The sequence below is a fragment of the Tursiops truncatus genome, chromosome 3 (genome assembly GCF_011762595.2).
Source record: "Tursiops truncatus isolate mTurTru1 chromosome 3, mTurTru1.mat.Y, whole genome shotgun sequence".
In the NCBI taxonomy this organism is placed as follows: domain Eukaryota; kingdom Metazoa; phylum Chordata; class Mammalia; order Artiodactyla; family Delphinidae; genus Tursiops; species Tursiops truncatus.
The window spans coordinates 159,160,503-159,183,843 of NC_047036.1; the positions used below are offsets into that span (position 1 = coordinate 159,160,503).

Sequence of the window (23,341 nt, forward strand, 5' to 3'; positions counted from 1 at the left end):
TATGTTTGTGTGTTTCTTATTTATTTATTTATTTTTGGCTTTGTCGGGTCCTAGTTGTGCCATGTGGGATCTTTTGTTGTGGCGCGCAGGTTTCTCTCTAGTTGTGGCGTCAGGGTTTTCTCTCTCTAGTTGAGGCGCCTGGGCTTATTTGCCCTGTGGCATGTGGGACCTTAGTTCCCCGACCAGGGAACGAACCCGTGTCCCTTGCATTGGAAGGTGGATTCTTTACCACTTTATGTGTGTTTCTGTGTTTTCCTTTCTTTTCTTTTCTTTTTTACTGAATTGCCTGTTCATAGCTTTTACCTACTTTTCTCTTCAGGAGAATTTATATTTTTCTTAATGATCTCTAATAACTCTTTGTATATTAAGGATAGTAACACTTTCTGATATGCCACAGATTTTTTTTTTCAGCTTGCTGTGGGCCTTTGGGTTTGTTTACTTGCTCCAAATTCTTACCTTAGTATCAAGTTTCCCAGCTGAGAGTAGAGCTTTTACTGCCTTCCTCTGTTTGCCAGAAAAGCCATCTGTCCACTGGAGCCTGGCAGCTTCACATCACAAGACTTCCAGCTGCTTCCGGAGTAGGTTCTGGGAGGGACTTCCCCAGTGTTTTTCTCAGTTCAGCTTTCAGAGGGGGGTAATGCACACTCCATGGTTTCCTTCCCCAAGAGAATGAGATTTTCCTCACCTTTACTTCCTAACTTTTGCCCTACTGTCTCTTGCACACACTGAGGACACACGATCTGTCCCCTGAATTTTACTTAACAATATTGAGCCCCCACCCCCACCACTCACGTTAATAAATAGATATCTGAGCATCACAAAAACGATGAATTAGAAAACACATTAGATTACTGGAAAACAGCCCCCTCGTAGCATTTCTTTGGAAACGTCCACCTCCCTCCCGTTCCATCTACACACAAGCCTGCGGGGTCGTTGACTCCATTTTACAGATGGACAAACTTAGGCTCACACAGACGGCCCACTTGGGGACTGGATTAGAAGCCAGGTCTGGGGACGCCAGGGCCCACGCGCTTGGTACTCAACAACACTTGAGGGCATCCCAGGGAGGTCGAGAACTAGAGTGGTAAAACTCATGTTGCAGCAGAGGAAACTGAGGCTCATATCTTGAGTCCCAAACCAGATCCTGACTATCCAGGTTCGACTCGTGACACAGCCGGTCTTATACAAATGGAAGTTGGATGTCGAATCAGGCTGGGATCCTGGCGAGAGCAGCTGCTCGGTGGCAGGGCAGATTCTGAGGTCTGACGGCTTTATCGCACAGACCCAAGTTCTGAGCGCTCGGCGTCTTGGGGTGGGGGGTCGGGGGAGGCTGGGCTTCCCGGGCAGGCCTGCAGATTGACGTCACTTCGAGCGGGCCGCTGAGGAGGGTAGGAGGCACTTTGTGTCTTTAAGGCCGTTTGGAGGCGGGCCCTGACGGCTGACTCCGCCAGGAGCTGTCCTCCCCTTTAAGGCGCGCGGCAGGGGCGGGGTCCCCACGGCCCCTTTAAGGCGCCGTCCGCGTCCGCCGGCAGAAAAGCGGCTTAAAGGCGACGCGTGGCGCGATGGCGGCGACCCCACGCGCATGGCGGGGGCACGGGCGGCCCCTCCCGGTGCTGCTGCTGCTGCTGCTGTTGGCGCTGCCACCTTTGGAGGGCCCGCCGGGCGCCGCCGCCTACTTCCCAGAGGAGCGCTGGAGCCCCGAGTCGCCGCTGCAGGCGCCGCGCGTTCTCGTCGCGCTGCTGGCGCGCAACGCGGCCCACGCGCTGCCTTCCACGCTGGGCGCGCTCGAGCGGCTGCGGCACCCCCGGGACCGCACAGCTCTGTGGTGAGCGCGGCGCCCGCGGCCCCGCATCCGGCCTGCTGTCCCCATCCCGGCGGGTCCACGCCGCGCCCCGCCCGCTGTCCTGGCACCGGGCGGGGCGGGCCAGCCCTACGCGTGCCTTTTGCTTGCTGTCCCCCGTCAGGGCAGGCCAACCCCACGCGTGCCTTCCTGCTTGCTTTCCCCCTGCCGCATTAGCACCAGCCGGAACGGCGCTTTGCCTGCTGGCCTCTTTAGGGTGGGCCGGGCCACAGTTCTGCCTTCTGGCCCCCGCATTAGGGCATATCCGGGATCACCCGTGCGCACTGCCCGTGCACACACAGCTTCAAAGGGAAGCCTGAGAACCCGCCCCCACTCCCAGTTGGGGCGTTGCAGCGGCCCACATTGCACTTCTACTGACTGAACGTTTTTACGCTCCTGCTGCCGTATTGCTCCCTGAACCCAGCCTGAATCGGACCTCCTGCCTTCTGACTACTGGAGTGGGTGGGTGGGGTAAGGGACGGAAGGCGGAAGGTTGCGGGGAGTGGATTCTTCCTAGAAGCAGAATGGGGCAGGGCCATGAACAAGCCTGACTGGTGACTTACCGCTTCCTACCTCAGTTTCTTCATCTGGAAAATGGGGATACTAATATAATTCTAGTTGGGTTGTCTCTGAAGATGAACAAGTTACTGAGTGTGAAGCCCCTGCGCCTGGCATCAGTGACCAGAGCTGTGGTTATTATTATCATTACTGTTATTATTGTCATCGTTGCTATCCTTGTTGTTGACTAAATAACAGTTCTTTTGGGAGAATAACTCTCAGCTGATGGTCAAACTAGACTTCCAAATATTCCTTTTCCCTCCAGGCCGGATAATCCAAGCACACAGTTGGTGTTTAAGAAATGTTTGTTGAATGAACGAGTGACCACAGCCCACTCCAAAGTGGTACTGCTCACAGGAGAGAATTGAGGAAGGTGGGGCAGGGCTGCATGATATATATATATATATATATTTTTTATTAAATCTCACATATTTAGTAGCGAATGCGGTTATAAGATCCTTGATGCCCCATAGTACGAACGTCATCTAATGTGTTTTTCCAAAATTAGCTTGTTTTAGTCCCCTCTGCAGCCCCGTGAAGTGGGCCCTGTCCTCACCCCGTGTGTCACAGATGAGGAAATTGGGGCACGGAGCGCGGAAGTGTCTTGCCCAGGGCTGTGTAGCTGGTGGGAGGCCCAGCCAGGTCGTGGGAGCCCTTGTTGCCTTGCTGCTGCTCGCCCTGCCTTGGTCTCCCTAACTTCACTCACTGGCCTGTTCTGTCTGCAGGGTGGCCACGGACCACAACTCAGACAACACGTCAGCCGTGCTTCGGGAATGGCTGGTGGCCGTGAAGAGTTTGTACCACTCTGTGGAGTGGCGGCCGGCAGAGGAGCCGAAGTGAGTGCCAGGCCTTGCCCTGCCCCCTGCCCCCAGCTGGACTTGGCTGTGCCCCTGCTCACACACCCTCCATGACTCCGCATCATCCTGGGCCAGCCCCCAGCCCCCAGTCCCTGATGCTGTAGCCCAGCTCTGCAGCCTTCAGCGCTGGCTGTGGCTACTCTCACCCCACCTCAGCTTCACCAGTGGGTCATAAGCCTCCCGTTGGACCTTTGCCCCGCCGTTCGCTCCACTTGGAATTCCTTCATTCCTTGGTCTCTGTGGTGGACGCCCACTGCTTTGTTCCCTGTGTCACTCAGCTGCAACATCAGCTCTGCTGCTTAGCGTCCCCATGAGCCCCTGAGTGATGTGGACTTCGGTTCCTTTCACTCTTTCAGGATTTATTTCTGTACCCACCCACTGCCCAGACCAGATTAGGAGTCTGGGAGGTCTTTGGGTCTTCTCTCCTAGTGGCTCCCCTCACCCTCAGGGATGTCTCTGCAAGGCAGTAGAGGCCCTTTCCCCTCCCCTCTGGGCCTTTGCACATGCTGTACCCCCTACTGGGGACACACCTCCGTTCTCCTATTTTCTCCTTGCTTCTTCCCAGCCTTCAGATCCAGCTTACACATCCCCTCTTCCAGGAAGCCCTCTCTGACCACCCCACATTCAGCCAGCTCAAACCTCTCTGGGCTCCAAGAATGCCCTGTGCTTCCCACATCACAGCTGCCTCTCCACAGGTCCTACCCAGACGAGGAGGGCGCCAAACACTGGTCTGACTCACGCTATGAGCACATCATGAAGTTACGCCAGGCAGCCCTGAAATCGGCCCGGGACATGTGGGCCGATTACATCCTGGTGAGTTTCTTGGCCAGCCAGCCCATGGGTCCCTAGCCGAAGGTCTGGGGTATCCAAGGGAAGGCAGAGTGGCGGGATTTGGAGACCAGCCTTGACCTCATTTTACAGAGGGGAAACTGAGACTCTGAGAAGGGAAGTGAGTTGTCAGAGGTAACAGCAGGTTAGTGGAGGAGCTGGGATTTGATCCTCGGCCACCTGGATTCTTAATCATCAGGAACAAGTGGGCTTTTGTGTCCCCAGCCGACCCCTGTAGTTGCACACTTGGGTCATCTCCACTTTTACCAGCATCACCAGTGATGTGAGTTCTCTCTGCAACCACGATGATGACCTCTGGGTCACTCCAAGAAGCAGGAGGATGGGGCCGGGGCTGGGGGATGCTGGCGACACTGAGCTGCTGAGCCCTGACTTTCACTTCCTCCTCCTGGGCCTCTGGGAAGAGGGGGCCGGTTGAGGTTTTGAATGCAATGTTGGGTTACGTGCCCACAGATCACGGGTCTCCTGTGAGCTCCTTCAGCCTGGCTCCTTGACCTGGGCATGGTCCCCTCCCCTGGTGCGATGGGCAGGGCATTGACAGCTGAGCCTGGTTCGCCATGGAGGTTGAATGCAGTGATGCCAGCCTGACAGTGCCCGCGGCGGGTTTCCATCTACGTGCCAAACCTCAAGCTTTGGTCTCTACCTTCTTAATTTATTAATCAGCATATACCTATCGTCCACTCCCTATGCCCTCCTCGTGCCGGGCCCTGGGGACACAGCGAGGATCACACAGGCTGAGCCCCACCTTCCTAGCATCCCAGGAAAGGTGGATGTGACCAGAAAACAAACAAAACTGCATGAGGAAATACCAGAAGGCGGCCAGCGCTGTGAAAGGCACTTGAGGATATATCAGTGTTCTGGGGCTGGCATAACAAAACACCAACACTGGCGGGCTTAAAACAATAAACAAACACCAACACTGGCGGGCTTAAAACAATAAACAAACACCAACACTGGCGGGCAACAAAACAGTTTATTGTCCTGCAGCTCTGGAGGCCAGCAGTGTAAATCAGGGTGCAGGCAGGGCTGCACTCCAGGGGAGGATCCTTCCTTGCCTCTTCCAGCTTCTGGGGGCTCCCGGTGTTCCTTGGCTTGTGGCTGCATCACTCCAGTCCCTGCTTTTGTGGTCACGTGGTCTCTTCTTATAAGGTCACCAGTCACTGAATCTAGGGCCTACCCTAATCCACTATGAACCCCATCTTTTTTTTAAAGTAATTATTGTTTTATTTGTTTATTTATTTTATATTCTTTCCCATTATGGTTTATCACAGGATGTCGAATATAGTTCCCTGTGCTAGACAGTAGGACCTTGTTGTTTATCCATCCTATGCATAATAGCTTACATCTGGTGATCCCACACTCCCAGTCCTTCCCTCCCCCATCCTCCACCCGCTTGGCAACCACAAGTCTGTTCTCTATATATGTGAGTCTGTTTCTGTTTTGTAAATAGGTTCATTTGTGCCGTATTTTAGATTGCACGTATAAGTGATATCATATGGTGTTTGCCTTTCTCTTTCTGACTTACTTCACTTAGTTTGGTAATCTCTAGTTGCATCCATGTGGCTGCAAATGGCATTATTTTTCTTTTTTATGGCTGAGTAATATTCCACTGTATATTTATACCACATCTTCTTTATCCATTTATCTATTGATGGACACTTAGGTTGTTTCCATGTCTTGGCTATTGTAAATAGTGCTGCTATGAACATAGGGGTGCATGTATCTTTTTTAATTACAGGTTTGTCTGGGAATATGCCCAGGAGTGGGATTGCTGGGTCATATGGTAATTCTATTTTCAGTTTTCTGAGGAGCCTCCACACTGGTTTCCATAGTGGCTGCACCAATTTGCATCCCCATCAACAGTGTAGGAGGGATGAACTCCATCTTAATTTACATCTTAATTACATCTGCAAAGACCCAATTTCCAAATAAGGTCACAACCACAGGTACCAGGGGTTGGGGGGCCTCCCTTAGGAGGGGGTCTTAGCAGAGATCTAAAGGAGCCAAGGAGCCAGCCTCAGCGGGAGCTGGGGGCCAGTGTCCGAGGCAGAGGGAACAGAGCAGAGAGCAAGCCTGGGGCATTCAAGGACTGGCGAGGAGGCCAGTGTAACCAGAGTGGAGTGATGGCGGGGGTAATGCTGAGGTGGTAGGTGGGGGCCGGACTATTCAGGCCAAGGGAGGGATGTGACTTTTACTTTGAAGGTAATGGGGAGCCATGGACGGTGTGTGAACAGGAGAGGGCTAGGTTCTGATTTCTGATTTCCTGAAGTCCCTGTGGCTGCCGTGGGGCAAGAGGAGGGGGGCAGCAGGAGGCCAGGGTGGGGGCCTGTATGGGGCTGTGGGTTCAGGATGCGTTCTGAGGCCAAGGGGACAGGCCCTGCTGGATGTGTGGGTGCCGGAAGGACCTCACGTCCTGGCCTGAACCTTGTGGGGAGGACGGAGCCATCTCCTGGGAGGAGGAAGGATGGAACAGGCTCCTCCTGGGATCCCTGTGAGTTGGCTTCTCAGACTGTTTTATAGATGGGAAAGTGGAGGCTTGGAGAGGGAAGTGACAGCCTGCTGGGTGGGGTCTCAGAAACAGTGAAGACAGAGGTGGGGCTTGAACCTCCCAGAACCGTCCAGCCCAGGGCCACCTTGTCTGCTTCCCTGGGTTTTGCTTACATTGTTAGACGTCGAGTGGTTTTCACTTTTTTCTCTCAGCAAAGCCGGGTGGAACTCAAGGCTTTGGTTCAGAACTCAAAGCAGCTTTTGACATACCGTATAGTTTTGCAATCGGGGACTTAAGTAATCCATATTGGAATGTGAAATCATTTGTCTCGTGTTTTTAACTTATTATTAAAATGGCCTCTTTTTTTCTCTTTTTACAAACACTGTGGGTCTTACTTGTAAGAAAATATACAAGAAACAACAAGAAGCTTGGAAAGAAAGAAAAAAATCATACCTTGTAGTCGTACCTCCCAGAGAGGCTCGCTCTCTGGCTGTGTTTTTTCATTCTGTGTGCTTCCAGAACTAGTTTCCATCACCCCAGAGGAAACCCTGTGCCCATGAGCCGTCACTCTGCATCCCCGCCCCCAGCCCCTGGTGACTGCTAATCTGCTGTCTGTTTCTGTGGGTTTGCCTGCTCTGGACGTTTCACATAAACAGGATCATACGCTATGTAGCCTTCTGGGTCTGGCTTCACTCAGCCTGATGTTTTCAGGGTTCATCCAGGTGGTAGCGTGTGTCAGCGCTTCACTCTTTCTGGCTGAGTGATATTCCCATTGTATGGATGGACCACGTTTTGTTTATCCATTCATCCGTCAGTGGACTCTTAGGTTGTTTCCACAGCTTGTCTTCTGTGGATAAGGCTGCTATAAACATGGTGTGCAGACGTCTGTTCGAGTCCCCGTTTGCAGTTCTCTCAGTCTGTACTTAGGACTGGAATTGCCGTAACTCCATGTTTCACTTTCTGAGGAACTGCCAGACTGTTCTGGCTGTTTTCACTGCATCTGTATTCCAAGGTCACCAATTCAGATGTCCACAGGGGTCTGGGCAGGAACATAACAGGAGCGCACGGCTTGTCCCAAGGGGCAGCCACCTCCCGTCTCCAGCTGGGGCTTGCCACGTGGGAATGCCCTTCCCACGTTGCTGGAGAAGGCAGGGATTCTGGTTTTTGCTCTTGTTTATGGCAAGTGATTCATACGTTCTAAAAATCCTGCATGGGGAGCTTCCCTGGCGGCGCAGTGGTTAAGAATCCGCCTGCCAATGCAGGGGACACGGGTTTGAGCCCTGGTCCGGGAAGATCCCACATGCCGCGGAGCAGCTAAGCCCGTGCGCCACAACTGCTGAGCCTGCGCTCTAGAGCCTGGGAGCCACAACTACTGAGCCTGCGAGCCACGACTACTGAAGCCCACACTCCTAGCCTGTGCTCCACAAGAGAAGCCACCGCAGTGAGAAGTCTGTGCACCGCAACGAAGAGTAACCCCTGCTCCCCGCAACTAGAGAAAACCCGCGTGCAGCAACGAAGACCCAACACAGCCAAAAATAAATAAATAAAATAAATAAATTTAAGAAAAAACACAGAAAAACCCTGCATGGGTAACAGAAAGCATATCTGTGGACCAAATGCATTAAAAAAAACCCACCTCCTAATAGTTGTATAATATATCATGCTGGGTGTGTTTTCACATCCCGGTAGACAGGAACGTCCTTACCTAATTGTTTTCTGTGGCTTGATTTTTCAGTTGTCTCGACACATTCTGCAAAGGGACAGCAGGGCAGGGCCAAAGTTTCTGTAGCTGATTCTCCACTGCTAGACTCCTGGGTCGTTCCCAGTTTGTGTGATGAACAACCCTGCCGTGAATATTCTGGTGTGGCCTTTCTGGAAGGTGTTGGTGACATAACGGTTTTGGGGGGACAAGCAGGCACCCCCCACCATGATGACCCTGTTCATGGGTTGGTGAGTTTCCTTCCAGGCTGCAGCAAACAAGTTATCATCTTTTTACCCCAACATTCAAGGTGTTAAAAAAAAAAAAAGCCTTATGTAAAGATCCTATTTTTAGGAATTTTTTTGTTGGCCCTTCATTCACATAGAAGAAAGTGTGGTCCTCCCAGCCCCGACTGTCCTCCTCACTGACCAGTGCTGCCCATCTTAAAAGTTCCCATGAAAGGAGCCACGTGGGCTTCCTTGGTGGCGCAGTGGTTGAGAGTCCGCCTGCCGATGCAGGGGACACGGGTTCGTGCCCCGGTCTGGGAAGATCCCACATGCCGCGGAGCAGCTGGGCCCGTGAGCCATGGCCGCTGAGCCTGCGCGTCTGGAGCCTGTGCTCCGCAACGGGAGAGGCCACAACAGTGAGAGGCCCGCGTACCGCAAAAAAAAAAAAAAAAAAAAAGGAGCCACGTGATGCACCCACTGTCACTTCCCGTGGCTCGCCAGCACCGTGTGTGGGACCCATTTGTGTCGCTTCGTGCTGTGTGGTCCGTTCCTTCTCTTGCAGTGTCGTGTATTTCATTGTGTGAACGTAACCCTGCTGGTGACTTAGGGCAGAGCTATCCGTTGAGGAGCAGGTGGCTTCCAGGGCCGCACGTGCTATTCCAGGTGCCCCCCTCCCCAGGGCTCCGGCCTCTGCCCCAGCTGTTCCAAGCTGTGGCCTAGCCCGGCTCACTCTGGCGGCCCACACTGATGCCATGTCGGGTGTTTTACAGTTTGTGGATGCGGACAACCTGATTCTCAACCCTGACACGCTGACCCTGCTCATCGCTGAGAACAAGACGGTGGTGGCCCCCATGCTGGATTCCCGGGCTGCATACTCCAACTTCTGGTGTGGGATGACCTCCCAGGTCAGGGGGTTACCGTGGTAGGGCAGGGGCCTGGGGGTGCTGGGGGCTGGATTTGGAGTCTAACTTAGCCTCACACTGCCTCGTGGTGAGCATTTGATAAACACTATTGTGATAATCCTTAAACAGACATTGAGGGAGGGTCTACGACTGTGTGCCCCCTGCCCCTACACCCATTACTGAGGCAGAAGCACAAATGCAGAGAGAGGAAGTGACTTGCCTGCGCTCACATAGCTATGACATGATGATGCCAGGACAGGACTTCAGGCACAGCTTGATCCAGGTGTTCAAACAATATTCCTCTTCCTCCTCTTCCTTCATTTTCAAACTCCTGGGGAATGATCTCAGCAGCATTCAGCCAGAGTCTACTCTGATTGAACCTTGTCCAGTCTCTTCCTACCCCTGAACCAATTACTGAAGTCAGGAAAATGTCAGGCTCTGATTGTCCCACCCAGTGACGAGGGTGGGGTTTTAGGCAAAGCCAGGGAGAGTGAGGGGCCGGTGATGGAGCAGGGCTGTGCCAGGGGGAGGGGGCTAGGTGGCTAGAGCCAGGATGCTGACCCATCCTATCTCCTCCTATCTTTGTTTTGAATTGATGTGTAATTCACAAAATATAAAGTTCACCATTTTAAAGTGAATAATTCAGTGGTTTCTATATTTTAAAGTATGTCATAGAAATCTAAATGTCATATGCTAACAATTCCAGTTCGTAAAGGATAGGAGGAAGGGAGAGGACTGTTCCAGAAGCTTTTAAAACTTCTAAAAGATTGCTCCCCGACTTTCTTGAAGTCCCACTTCTGATGTTTAATTTTAAAATCAAAGGATCTCAAATATCCAGTCCCTTTTTCAGTTTTTTAATTTCCTTTCTCAAATGCTGCTTTTCTGATCAGAAGTATTGAGCTGGGTCTGCAAATGACTGACTGTTTCCCTGGGTTTCTGTGCCATTGCCCAGCAACTGAGGCTCTGGGGTTGGAGACTGACAGGCCCTGCTCAGAGCCCTGTGCTCAGGGAATACCCACCATAGCCACAAACTGGCACCCAGTCTTACTCTCCGGGTGTTCTGGGCCTCCTGTTGTCCTGGGCCTCCAGCCTCACCTTCAGGGACCCCCATGCAAAACTCTGCCCACCTCCCCACAGGGCTACTACAAGCGCACGCCTGCCTACATCCCCATCCGCAAGCGGGACCGCCGGGGCTGCTTTGCAGTCCCCATGGTGCACTCGACCTTCCTGATTGACCTGAGGAAGGCGGCCTCCAGGAACTTGGCGTTCTACCCTCCCCACCCTGACTATACCTGGTCCTTCGATGACATCATTGTTTTTGCCTTCTCCTGCAAACAGGCAGGTGAGCCCACAGGGGATTTGCCATCATGGGGTGTCTCTCTCTGCTTCTTTGGGACCAGTGCTGAGCCCACAGAAGGTTCACAGAACCAGAACTGCAGGGTGCAGCGATGACTTCAGGTGCAGCTGTATCCAGGTGTTCAGATGATATCCCCAGGACCCGTTCTCTCTCCAGCCCTGGCTTTGCTGGGTGGCTTCATTCCCCAGGTCTTTAAGATCTGCTTATTGAAAGTTATTTCCATCTTGATATATTCCTATATTCCCCCAGATATCTGTGGCTGAGCATAATTGTTCCCTAGTTGTATACTTCGGGCAAAAAAAAAAAAAGTTTAGAGAGGAAGAGAACATAGCCATATGCTGACCTGTTATTTATTTTTAAACCACGGGTCAGCAAACTGTATGTCCCACGGGCCAGATCTGGCCCACTATCTGTTTTCGTATGGATGCAAGCTAAGAATGTCTTTTGGGTTCCTGGACCCAATTCCTATGTGTGTAGGTTGGAGGTGGGGGTGTATTCCCCACACCTACAAGCAATTCTGGGACCCCAGCAGGGTGTCTGAGAATTCAGCTCAATTCCACCTCGGTTCTGGCTCTGTCTACTTGGAGATAGCCTCAGATTCCACAGGTTAAGGGCCCAGTCCCACAAAACTATGTCCCCCACCCTGCTTCAGATGCTGATTGCAAGTCCAGGGTGTCACCTGTGCTTCTGACCAAATGGCCAGAAACCAAAGGTTTCCGCGACTCCTTCCTTGGGTTCTGCTAATTTGCAAGAGCGGTTCACAGAACTCGGGAAACCTGTTTACTCACTAGGTTACTGTTTATTATAAAAGGATATAACTGGGGAACAACCCGGAGGAAGAGACGCACGGGGCAAGGTTTGGGGGAAGGGGTGCAGAGCTTCCACGCCCTCTCTGGGCACGGTCCAAAGGCAGACTTGAGTTGTTGAGACAGAACTGTTTGGCCCACAGACCTAAATACTTACTGTCTGGCCCTTCAGTGAAAATCATTTTCGTTGGGTTTATCACTTTAGAAAAAGATACATACTCATTTTGAAATTTGAAACCATTCAGAAAAGGACTAACACAGAGAGAATGTAACTCATGGTTTGTCCAACTGCATCTCATTTTTGTGCATAAATGTGCATCTTTACTGTTCACCCGCAGTTTTGTGGTTTGCTTTGTCATGGAATCCTGCAGGGACTGAGTCAGTACTGGTGCGAGGCGCTCGTTAACAGTTCTGGAGTTGTTTGGCACTGCGAACCCCTGTTCTGGCTCCAGTTCCCAGATGGAGCGCCAAGGGGTTCTCTGCCGGTTGCTGGGAACAGCTGGACCCATTTACGCTCTGGCCCCGTGCTGGGCTGTGAGGCTTATGCTCTGTTCAGAGGTTGCCTCCACTGCCTTACTGCTCTGTTTTCAATTTTGATTGTTGTTTCCTTGGCCCCAGAGGTCCAGATGTACGTCTGCAACAAGGAGGTGTATGGCTTTCTGCCGGTGCCACTGCGGGCACACAGCACCCTCCAGGATGAGGCCGAGAGCTTCATGCACGTGCAGCTGGAGGTCATGGGTGAGTCTGCCTGCGCCAACCTGGGAGGGCTGAGTCGCCTCCCTCTCGCTGCCATCTTGCATCTGTGAACACTGACTGAGTGTCTGCTGGGCGCCAGTCTCTTTGCCGGGCACTGGGAACCCAGCATGAACAGGTGGACGGTTGTCCCCCCTCTCACAGAGTGCTGGCTTGCAAGCAGCTGTGCACGGCGTGCTCGGGGAAATGAGGGTGGGCTTTCTGGCGGAGGTGGCATTAAGATGCAGGCTAAGTAGGAGTTAGCCGATAAGAGGATCGCAGCCGGAGGGAGCAGCACATGCGGAGGCCGGGAGGCTGGAGGGGCTGTGAGCTCAGGAAACAGGTGAGGTCGACGGGACAGAAGTGGGGCTGGTGAGCTGGGCAGGGCTGGCAGGCAGGGCCAGGGCGGGGGCCTCAGACATTCGGCTGAGGAGCGGGCCTTTTCCCCCGGGGCAGTCAGGAGCCATGGAGGGTGTAGGAGCAGTGAGGGCAGCAGGTTTCACGGATGACCCTGCATGCGCGTGGCAGCATCTAGGACACAGCCATTTCGGGCCATTTTGTCACTCATGTCCCTGCCAACCTCCAGACCCACTATTGTTTGTTTAATATCTATCTTAACGGACACTTTTTTTTTTTTTAACTTGAATACATTTTAAAAAGGAGACTACATATTTTTACCGTGGTTGCAAACTCACGTCTCTCTAACACGTATACAAATAAATCCGTAGACTATTAAAGTAGCAGCTGTCCCTCAGGTGAGGTGGGCTGAACGCATAGGGCCGAGCTGCCATTGATGCTGCTTGAGGAGGGGATTCTGCCCCGGCTGAGGGTCTCTGAAGCAACCGGACAGTGGTACGGCGTCCTCTTCCATGGGGGCCTTGCCCTGTGCTGACCACATCCCTGTGAAGGCCTGTGAAGCAGCATGGCTGTACCTCCCACTGCACAGATGGAGAGGGCCTTGGAGGGCCAGGCCCCTGCCCTGCGGTTCAGTCCGTGCCGCCCCCCACCCCCCGCCCCCCGCCCCCGCTCTGATCCGTTTCTGGCTGTGGCTCCCCCTTGTGGCTGAAGGTGGAATGACACCCAGCCTTTGTTTTGTGGGGGCTTTGGGGTCTTTTGAGGTGACACCTGGAGGCTGCAAGGTCATCAGGGTGAAGACCCCCGCAACCCCCAAGTGTCTTTCCCATGTAGTTGCCCACGCTCAGCCTGGCAAACCCACCAGGCTGTAGTCTTAAGAAGTGGGTCTCTGCCTCTTGCCAACTCCTGTGGGCGAGCGGACCCCGAGAAGCTTCTCCAGGCTGCCATAGTTTTCCTAGTTTAACTTTTCACATATATTTCCGTCGTTATTTTTGGCCAGAAGACTGTTTACGCTGCCGTTATAAACGGATGGCACAACAGAAGCGTGAATATTTTCCTGTTTCTCAAGCACCAGAGCAAATCACACAGAACAGACGGAAGGAGGGTCTGGAGGTCTCAGATATTTGTGCAGATCCTTCCTTACAGTTCTAGTGAAAACCACCTTTTTCTCCACCTCTGTGTGGGTACCTGTCCCCGGGCTGTGCATGTGATTTCTCATGTGTTCAAAAATCTTTCGGGACTTCCCTGGCGGTCCAGTGGTTAAGACTCTGCGCTTCCACTTCAGGGGGCACCGGTTTGATCCCTAGTCAGGAAACTGAGATCCCGCAAGCCACGCGGTATGGCCCAAAGAAGAAAAAAATCTTTCTTACAACAAAATTTCAGGCTTACAGAAAAGCTCAGAGTGCTGCCCTCTGTGTGTGGGGAATCCAGCAACTTCCTACCCTACCTGCTCATGGACTATGGGGTGTCTTTCCCAGCTGGCCCCATAAACTTGGTTCAGTGTAAATCCTGTTCTTTGAGTTTTAGCATACACAGCAGTGACAGGTCATATGTGGGCAGCGTGATGATTGTTTTTATTTTATTTTTTAATTAAAATTTTTTTCAATGTTATCATGTTTTTATTGATCAATCTGTGCCCAGTTAAAAAAAAACAACCAAAAAATACCCTTATCTAAAAGCAGACAACTCAGAGACAGGCAGATGCAAGAGGTGCATAGGGCAAGGTATGTGGAAAACGGTGAGGAAGCCCGCATTCCCTCTCGGAGCTCGCCGTTCTCTGTTTTTAATATCCTTGTCACCAGACACGGGCCAGGCTCTGGCCCTCCCCGGGGTCCCCCACTGTTGTGATTCCACCAGCTGACGGGTTTTTTCCCTTTTTGTGCTTCACATCAGTCAAGCTGCGCAAGTGCGGTGCCTTCTGCCCAGTGTCCGCGTCTGTGCTGTCACCGGCTGCTGCGTGTGGCTGTGCTCGTTCTCTTGTCTTGCTGCGTAGTATTCCATTAGATGTTCAGCCACAGATTTATTCACTCTTGGCTGTGTCATGTGTCACTTTACCAGTCTTCTCCTGAGCGGCATGGGGGGCATTTCCCATTTTCCCCAACATTGCCATGTGCGAGAGAGTTCTAGACATGCATCAGTGGGTGCAAAGTTAGGGAATATCCACAAGGTTGCCCTCACTTCTTACACCAGTTGCAAAATCTGGGGTCCCCAAGACCATGTTCAGGTTTGATAATTCATGAGAGGAACTCAGAACTCACTGGAAGCTGTTATACTCACAGTTACAATTTCTTACAGCCAAAGGAACAAATTAAAATCAGCAAAGGGAAAAGGTGACGGGGCAGCATCCAGGAGCGTTCCAAGCACAGAGATCCCTATTGTCCCTGTCCCTTCCCGTGGAGTAATACGGACAGTGCTTGCTTCTCCTAGAACTCGTATGTGAAAACATGCATGGTGTACTGCCAACCAGGGATGCTTCCCAAGGCTCCATGTCCAGGGTTTTTACTGGGGCTCCTACACACAGATACAGATGATTGCCACGTGGCTAACCTCCATCTCCAGGCCCTGCAGAAACTGAGCCAATACCAAGTAGCCCAAGACCTCCACCCTGAATCACACTGTTGGCGTACATACCCGGTATGGCCCCAGCCCTGAGATGAACAAAGGCATTTCCAAGGCTTCAGCCTCCCAGGGTCTGGGAGCAAAGGCCAGACCTCTCTGTGGTCAAGTTTAATTCTTCACCCTATGATGGGTCTAAGGGGTGTTATTTTTTTTATTTTTTATTTTTTGCAGTACGCGGGCCTCTCACTGTTGTGGCCCCTCCCGTTGCGGAGCACAGGCTCCGGAAGCGCAGGCCCAGCGGCCATGGCTCACGGGCCCAGCCGCTCCGCGGCATGTGGGATCCTCCCGGACCGGGACATGAACCTGTGTCCCCTGCATCGGCAGGCGGACTCTCAACCACTGCGCCACCAGGGAGGCCCGTGTTACATTTTTTGACGTGGCTCTCTGGAAAGGCTGCATTGTGTTGCTCCTTCTGGACCTAATATGCTCCATTTTCCCAGAACTGATAAGAAAGAATGAAGAGATACCCCCACTTCCCATCAGCAGGTCCTTTCACCATCCACACCCAAGCGGGCAGGCAGAGGCTGAGAAAGAGAGGGAAAGGGCACCTGGGATTTGAATTTGAGTCTTCAGATCCCAAAGCCTTGCCCTTGGGTCCTAGGCTCCCCTGAGGAGGACAGGGGGTGGCAGGGAGCTGTGACGGGCCCTGGATAGGAAGAAACCCCAGGGCACAGTGTCCCTGGAGGAGGCCCAGGCTGCGAGGTGGGAGGTGCCAGGTTGACCCTGGGCCTCGCCCAGGCTTCTCCCAGACAGAGGGGCCTGTGTCTGTCCTTTGAGCTCACACAGGGCCTTTGTTCTTGGGGCGGCAGATGCCACACTCGCCTTTTCTGGGCCAGCCTGGTAGATGGCCAGGAGCCTCACCAGGCTCCCAGTCCCCTTGGATCTGATCCTTCTGTGGGAAACCGTCAGGGATGTACCAAGACAGGGCCCCGGGGATATGGTCTGAGCACTGCTCATAGCAGCTAAAAGGGGACCGATCGCGAACACCCTGAAGTTCTTGGCATACCTGGGCTCGTAGATGTGTCACTCCAGTCACATGGCCATCTTCTCCCTGTATGTCTTCACACCGTCTACCTTCTGTGTGTATCTCTGTATCTGAATTTCCCATTTTTATAAGGACCCCAGTCAAACTGCTTAGGACCCACCCTAATGACCTCATTAAAGATCCTATTTTCTAAATAAGGTCACATTCTGAGGTACCAGAGTGTCAAGATGCCAGAGTATCTTTTTGGGGAGGATACAGTTTAACCCAAAACAATGTGTGTGATTTCATGGCAACTTATCATGACATAAACCTCTGAGAGACTTATTAGCCCATTTTATAGATGAGGAAAGTCATTCCTTTGTTCAGTTTATGAGTTTGTGCCGAGCTCTGTGTACTGGGCGTAGGGAGCCAGTGTGAGTGGACAGACCTGGTATCCGTCTGGCAGAGCTCATGGGAGATAATCAGGGAGCCGGGGAGGTAGGACAGCAGAATGAGGCTTTGACGGAAGCCCAGGCGCTGTGGGGACCCCCAAAGAGGTACCTGACAGCCTGGGGAGGTCAGGAGACTCCTCTGCTGCCACCCACCCACCCCCCGCCCCGTCCCAGAAGGCCTCTTAGCTGATAACTCAGGGGGAGGAGGGGAGGAAGGAAGGGTATTTCAGTAGAGGCCCAGCATGTGCAAAGGTCCAGAGGTAGGAATGGGGGATGGGTAAGTCTGGAGCAGTGCCAACAACCAGAGTGGGTAGGAGGCGGAGGAGAGAGACTAGCACTGATGTTGTGAGCGGGGCTGTGTCGGACAGGGTTTCCAGCACCAAGCTGAGGAGCTCGGGATGACAGGGAGCCCCGCAGAGGGTGGGGAGGGGGCGTTGGAAAGAGGCTGGACACCCCCCGACTTCCCAATGACCCCCGTGACCCCTCGGCTTCTCTCTGCCGCCCAGTGAAGCACCCATCCGCGGAGCCCTCGCGGTTCATCTCGGTGCCCACCAAGACGCCAGACAAGATGGGCTTTGACGAGGTAGGCTGGGCCTTCCCTCATGGGTGGGGCTGGGGGCCGACCTGGAGGGTCCAACCAAAGCTCTGGGCCACAGGTCTTCATGATCAACCTGAAGCGGCGGCAGGACCGACGGGAACGTATGCTGCGCGCGCTGCAGGAGCAGGAGATCGAGTGCCGGCTGGTGGAGGCTGTGGACGGCAAGTGAGTCCCACCCCGGTGGGGGAGGGGCGGCTCCACGTGTGGGTATGTGGACCTGGTGGGTGGCGGCTGTGGAGCGGATGTGAGTCTGACCCTGCGCGGGGTGCTGGCAGGTCTGCGCACATAGTGTAGACCACGCCCTGGCAGCCCACATTGGGTCCAAGAGGGGTGTGCAGGTTGGGGGGCGGGGTGGCAAGGGGGAATGTCGCTAATGGTGGAATTGTGGGCAGAGAGAGTCTTCCACTGACCCCCTCCTGTCCCCCCTTGCAGAGCCATGAACACTAGCCAGGTAGAGGCACTGGGCATCCAGATGCTGCCCGGCTACCGGGATCCTTACCACGGGCGGCCCCTCACCAAGGGCGAACTGGGCTGCTTCCTCAGCCACTATAACATCTGGAAAGAGGTGGGTCCCGCAGCGGGGCAGGCCCCTCCTCAGCCTTCTTTACAGCTCAAGGAGGGAATCACCTGCATCCCAGACAGTCCTCTCTCTTTAGTGAATGTGTCACCTGAACCCTGGGTGGGTGAGCTGCTGTCCTTCTCCTGTGCAGACGTGGAGCCTGAGTCCGGGGAGGGTTAAGCCTGACTCTAGAAACAGGTGGGGTCTGAGGCCCAGGTTTCCAGGAGAAACCTCTTCATGTGCACCCACTGTCAAATATCTAGAGCCCAGGCACCGTGCTCATAGCTTACTAGTAGGAGTAATAGCCATGGCGACGATAACTAATGCAGACCCCACATGTTGGTACCCCGTTAGCCCCAGAGGCTCGTCACACACCCTTGGAAGGGAAGGTTATGATGGGCGAGGATGCCAGGCACGGACTGGAACCTGGGACCAGCAGGCGTGAGGCCAGATGGGGCATTTGGTGTTTGAGGCGACAGGTGCTCAGCCAAGTTGCCCTCCTTTTCTGATATTCATCACGGAGGTCATGGGGCAGGGATTGCGGTGTCCAGGTAGCTGTAGAGCCAGAGGGGATCCAGGTTCAAGTCCAGCCCTGCCTCTGAGAGGGGTGAGCTCTGTGAACAAGGAAGGCATTTCCCAATCTGAGTCTCAGATTCTCCAGATGATGGAGTCACAACTTCAGGGGCAGTTGTGAAGATTCGCTAGTTCATTCATTCTGGGAACATTTGTCAAGGACCTACTGTGTGCCCAGCCTGATGCTGGTGCTGGGGACACGACAGCCACCAAGATAGACCCAGCCCCCTTCAGGGCGCTCACAGCCCTGGGAGGTGGGGAGACTGATGAGAATCCACAAAGAAATGAATGGCAATGAAATAAGTGAGAGGCAACTACAGGAGAGGCCCAGGGTTATGAATTATCCTCAACTGGCAGCTTTGGGTGATAGTCAGGGAGGACCTCTTGAGTAGGTGACAGGTGAGCTAAGGCCAGAAGGGTGAGAGGGAACCTACCTGCTGCTGTGTGGGGGAAGGGTGCTCTGTGTCAAAGGCACAGCGTACGTCCAGGCCCTGGGTTGGGAAGGAGCAGCCAGGCTGAGGTGAGGCTGTGGATTCTGCTGCCAAGTTGTGAGGAGGAAGTTTTGGCCAGGAGGTAGATCCAAATTGGTGGTGGTGGGCTTCCCTGGTGGTGCAGTGGTTGAGAGTCCGCCTGCCGATGCAGGGGACACGGGTTCGTGCCCCGGTCTGGGAAGATCCCACATGCCGCGGAGCGGCTGGGCCCGTGAGCCATGGCCGCTGAGCCTGCGCGTCCGGAGCCTGTGCTCCGCAACGGGAGAGGCCGCAACAGTGAGAGTCCCGCGCACCGCAAAAAAAAAAAAAAACAATTGGTGGTGGTGGTGGTGTGTGTGTGGGGGCGGTAGTTTGCTTTTCTCCTGATGCCCCAGAGCTTTTAAGCAGAACTGGCTTCGGGGTCAGGCCTGGCTTTGGTCTCTCCAAGATCTCAGCAGGGCCTCCTCCCTCAGGTTGTGGACCGCAGGCTGCAGAAATCACTCGTGTTCGAGGACGACCTGCGCTTCGAGATCTTCTTCAAGAGGCGCCTGATGAACCTTATGCAGGATGTGGAGCGGGAGGGTCTGGACTGGGACCTCATGTGAGTGGAGCCTGGGAGGGGCCAGAGCTCAAAGGTGTGGCCCAGAGCCTCTAGGTCGGAGGGCCTTTGCAGGTTAATATGTTGGGCCAGCTTTTGGGAGCTTGGCAGGAGGACTTGTTCTTGACCCAGAAGTCTAGGGACCTGGTGGAAGCCTGCCAGCTCGTCCAGGGTTTGGAGACTTGACTGGAGCCTGTGGGGTAGAGAATAAGGCTAAGGTTTGACCCGGAAGACTGGGGACGTGGCTAAAGAACTTGGGGTGTGGCCTGCGGTGGGTTTGATCCGAGCTTGGATGCAGGGCGAGAAGCCTGGGGGCTTGGCTGCGTGGGCTACGCCCACGGGAGCCTGGGTCTCAGAGCAGTGCTAGGTAGAGTATGGCCAGCCTATTTCTGGAACTGTCCCTTGGAGTCTCATGCAGGTGGGTTGGTTCATCCTCGCCACCCCACCCCTGCCCCTAGCGCCACGTGCGGGGCCTGATCTGGGTTCTGGGCCTCAGACTCAGGACCGTGCTGTCGATAGGAGCATAGCTTCTCCGCTTCACTCCTGCCCGCCTGCCTCACAGCCCTCTGAACCCAGAGCAGCTCTCCTCTCAGCTCCGCTCTCCTTCCCGTGGCACAGCCTCCCCAGCTCCAAATCCTCCCTCGTGCCCTCAGAGAAAACCCACCCCCTCCCTGTGGCCCCAGACCCCTGTGGGCCTGCTCTCACCCCAGTGCAGTCACGCCGGCCTCCTCATCGCTCCCCACCCCCCAGGGCCTGACAGGGGCTCCGGGGATCTCTGCGTCAGCATTCTTGCGTGGGCAGGCGGGAGGAAGGTGACTGGGCCCCCGTTCTGCACCCCAGCTACGTGGGCCGGAAGCGGATGCAGGTGGAGCACCCCGAAAAGGCCGTGCCCCGCGTGAGGAACCTGGTGGAGGCCGACTACTCGTACTGGACGCTGGCCTACGTGATCTCCCTGCAAGGCGCCCGCAAGCTGCTGGCTGCCCGGCCACTCTCCAAGATGCTGCCCGTGGACGAGTTCTTGCCGGTCATGTTCGACAAGCACCCAGTGTGAGAGGGGGTGGCGGTGGGCAGGCGGGCTGGGGTCTCGCTGTGGAGCTGGCCTGGGTGGGGGCGTGAGGCTCGTGGGTCCCAGGGAGGTGGCTTTTCCTCTGCCTGCTTCTTCCTCCATCTGTTCCCTCGCCGTCGCCCTCCCCCCACCCCTGCCACCCACTTCTGTCTCCATTCGCCTCTTACCCCCCAACCCACCACGGCCCCCGTGCCCCTCCTCCCCTGCAGGTCTGAATACAAGGCCCACTTCTCCCCTCGGGACCTGCGCGCCTTCTCCGTGGAGCCCCTGCTCGTCTACCCCACACACTACACAGGGGACGACGGGTACGTGAGTGACACGGAGACCTCGGTCGTGTGGAACAACGAGCACGTCAAGACCGACTGGGACCGGGCCAAATCCCAGAAGATGCGCGAGCAGCAGGCCCTGAGCCGCGAGGCCAAGAACTCTGACGTGCTGCAGTCCCCCCTGGACAGCGCTGCCCGGGATGAGCTCTGAGAGCTCTGAGGGGCGGTGGCCATGAATCCAAAGCAGCCTGTCGCTGGCCCGGCCCCCGCACGCCCGCCGGGGACGACCCCTGGCAGGCCAAGGAGGGCTCCCCACACAGGGCGGCGTCCAGCCAGCCCATGCTCAGCAGTCACGTGCACGCAGGCAGCATTAACGGAGGTGCCTACTGTATGCCAGGAACAGGTGGATCGGGTGGTAGCAGTTCGTGCGCCCAACACTTTAAGCGATTACTGCGTACCAGGTTCCTGTGTTCTGGCAGTGAATGAGGCATGATTATTCCCTCCCTCGGTGATGGGTCCAGTCGTCAGGCGTTACTGATCCCCCATCAAGAAGCAGGCGCAGGTGATACACATTCACTGTTTGAATTCCTTCGAGTATTTATTGAGTGCCTACTGTATGCGGGGCACCATTCCAGGCTCTGGGACTAGTGAGGTAAACTTTCATGTATTCAGACACGTACTCTGTGTCTGGTACTTGCGACACAAAAGTCCTTACTGACTCGGTGCATTTGCTGAGTGCCTGCTGTGTGCGGGGAGCTGAGCTTTGTGTTAGGGCTGAAGATAAACAAGGTGCTTTTCACTCCTAAGTGGTTTCTTCCCCACACATCCAGAGAGCATCTCCTGTGTGCTGGGCCCTGGTGATACAAAATAGGATGACAGCTGTTCAGTCAGCTTCTGATCACCAACAGAGATGAAGGAGTCCTTTCGTTTCTTCATGCAGCAGGCATTTATTGAGTGCTGGCTGTGTGCCTGACCTCGTGGACTCCCAGTGGGGTTGACTGAGTTTGATTCCTCATTTCCCCTCGCCCCCCCATTGCCCGAGCCGTGTGCAGATAACATCCCCTGTCCACCGCCCAGGAGAGGGGCTGGCTCTTCCCTTGCCAGGGGCAGCCATGGGTTCCAGCAGCCTCATGTCCTCATGCAAGGCCCCCCTGCTAGACCCGGCCCCCCTGCTAGACCCGGCCCCCCTGGAGGGGGTGAGGGGTGAAGCTGGGGGCGGGGTCTCCCATTCCCCCTCCTGGTCTCAGTTGTTTGACCTCCCTGCCCTGCACGTCAGGTGTGGTCTCTGCCTGCTCGGTGGGGTTCCTCTGTCCAAGCCTTTGGTGGGATCATGCGTCTGGGGCCTCGCGTGGGCTCCGCTGCACTGGGGCGCTACCCACGGCCTGGGCAGAACGTCCCCCGGCACGTTCTTCAGGGGGACTGAAGACTCGCTGTGTCTTCAGCCTGAAACGAATGTCAGAGCCCACCAGTAGTGCCTCATTCTCTGAGGGATAACTAACTGCTGTCCGGGTCGGGTCCCGGATAACTTGCTTATTTTTTTATTAAATGTTGCTGGTTGGTTTTCACATACATCTGTGTTCCCTTCTTGGCCCAATGCTCTGCTCACAACCTATGTACCACCCACATTCCCCACCCCTCTGCTTCAGGCCAAGATGTGGGAGGAAACCAGGTGCGGCGGGGGGAGTGAGACCCCGGGATTCCAGTGTGCCCCATAAAACTTCCCCAAAATAGCCCGGGGACGACAGATGGTCAACCTCACTCTATCCTGCGGGGTCAAATAACAGAATGAAGAGCAGGGCTGTCATAGTTTGGAGTCTGCAGAAAACAGACCCCAAGATGAGGATTTGAATTATCCGAGAGGTGACCCCAGGAAACCCTGATGGCAGTGGGGACGTGAGGCAGAGGGAAGGAGCCCTCCAGGGGGTGCCAGTGAGCAATTGACTCGGCGGGGTGGGGGCAGCATAGAGCATGCACCTCAGAGTGGTCCCACCCCAGGGGCGAGGGAGGTGGGGCATTTATCCACCCTCAACCGCATTTGAATTTTCTGGATCAAATAAGGATTCTCAAGATTCTCAAGCCCTTTTAGGGTGTGCAGGCATATACCCTAGGCTTTTACAAAATAACAGATGGTGTGTGATCCTTGGGGAAACATGAGAACATACAGCTAAGCAAACCAAAAAAAGCAAAATTAAATCACGCGTCCCGAGAGACAACAACTCCTAACTTTTTAGTGACAAACCTTTCAGTCTTACCCATTTGCCTGGTACAAATATATACATGTTTTGAAAAAGAGGTTTCATGTTACATAAACTCTGTTACAACCTGCTTTTTTCTTTTTCTCCCACACAACCCATTTTAATTTCATACACACGGGATCAAATTGTACCCGGATTTCTTTCAGCAATTTTCTTTTTCAATTTAACAACATATTGTAGACATTCTAATCAGCGCAGATGTCTACCAGCTCTTTTTGGATTGTTACATATACACTAAAATAGGCTGTGATCAGG

At 54.3% G+C, this 23,341-nt stretch overlaps 1 protein-coding gene across 1 annotated transcript; it reads left to right on the forward strand.

The window, feature by feature from the left end:
- The first annotated feature begins 1,562 nt into the window (after nt 1-1,562).
- COLGALT1 (collagen beta(1-O)galactosyltransferase 1) lies at nt 1,563-22,400 on the forward strand. Its single transcript, XM_033853907.2, has 12 exons — nt 1,563-1,825; nt 3,124-3,234; nt 3,951-4,068; nt 9,286-9,420; nt 10,555-10,759; nt 12,199-12,318; nt 17,208-17,284; nt 17,358-17,464; nt 17,732-17,864; nt 19,375-19,502; nt 20,340-20,546; nt 20,775-22,400. The coding sequence occupies exons 1-12, from the start codon at nt 1,563-1,565 to the stop codon at nt 21,040-21,042; spliced, it is 1,872 nt and encodes a 623-aa protein (XP_033709798.1). The 3' UTR covers nt 21,043-22,400.
- The last annotated feature ends 941 nt before the right edge of the window (nt 22,401-23,341 follow it).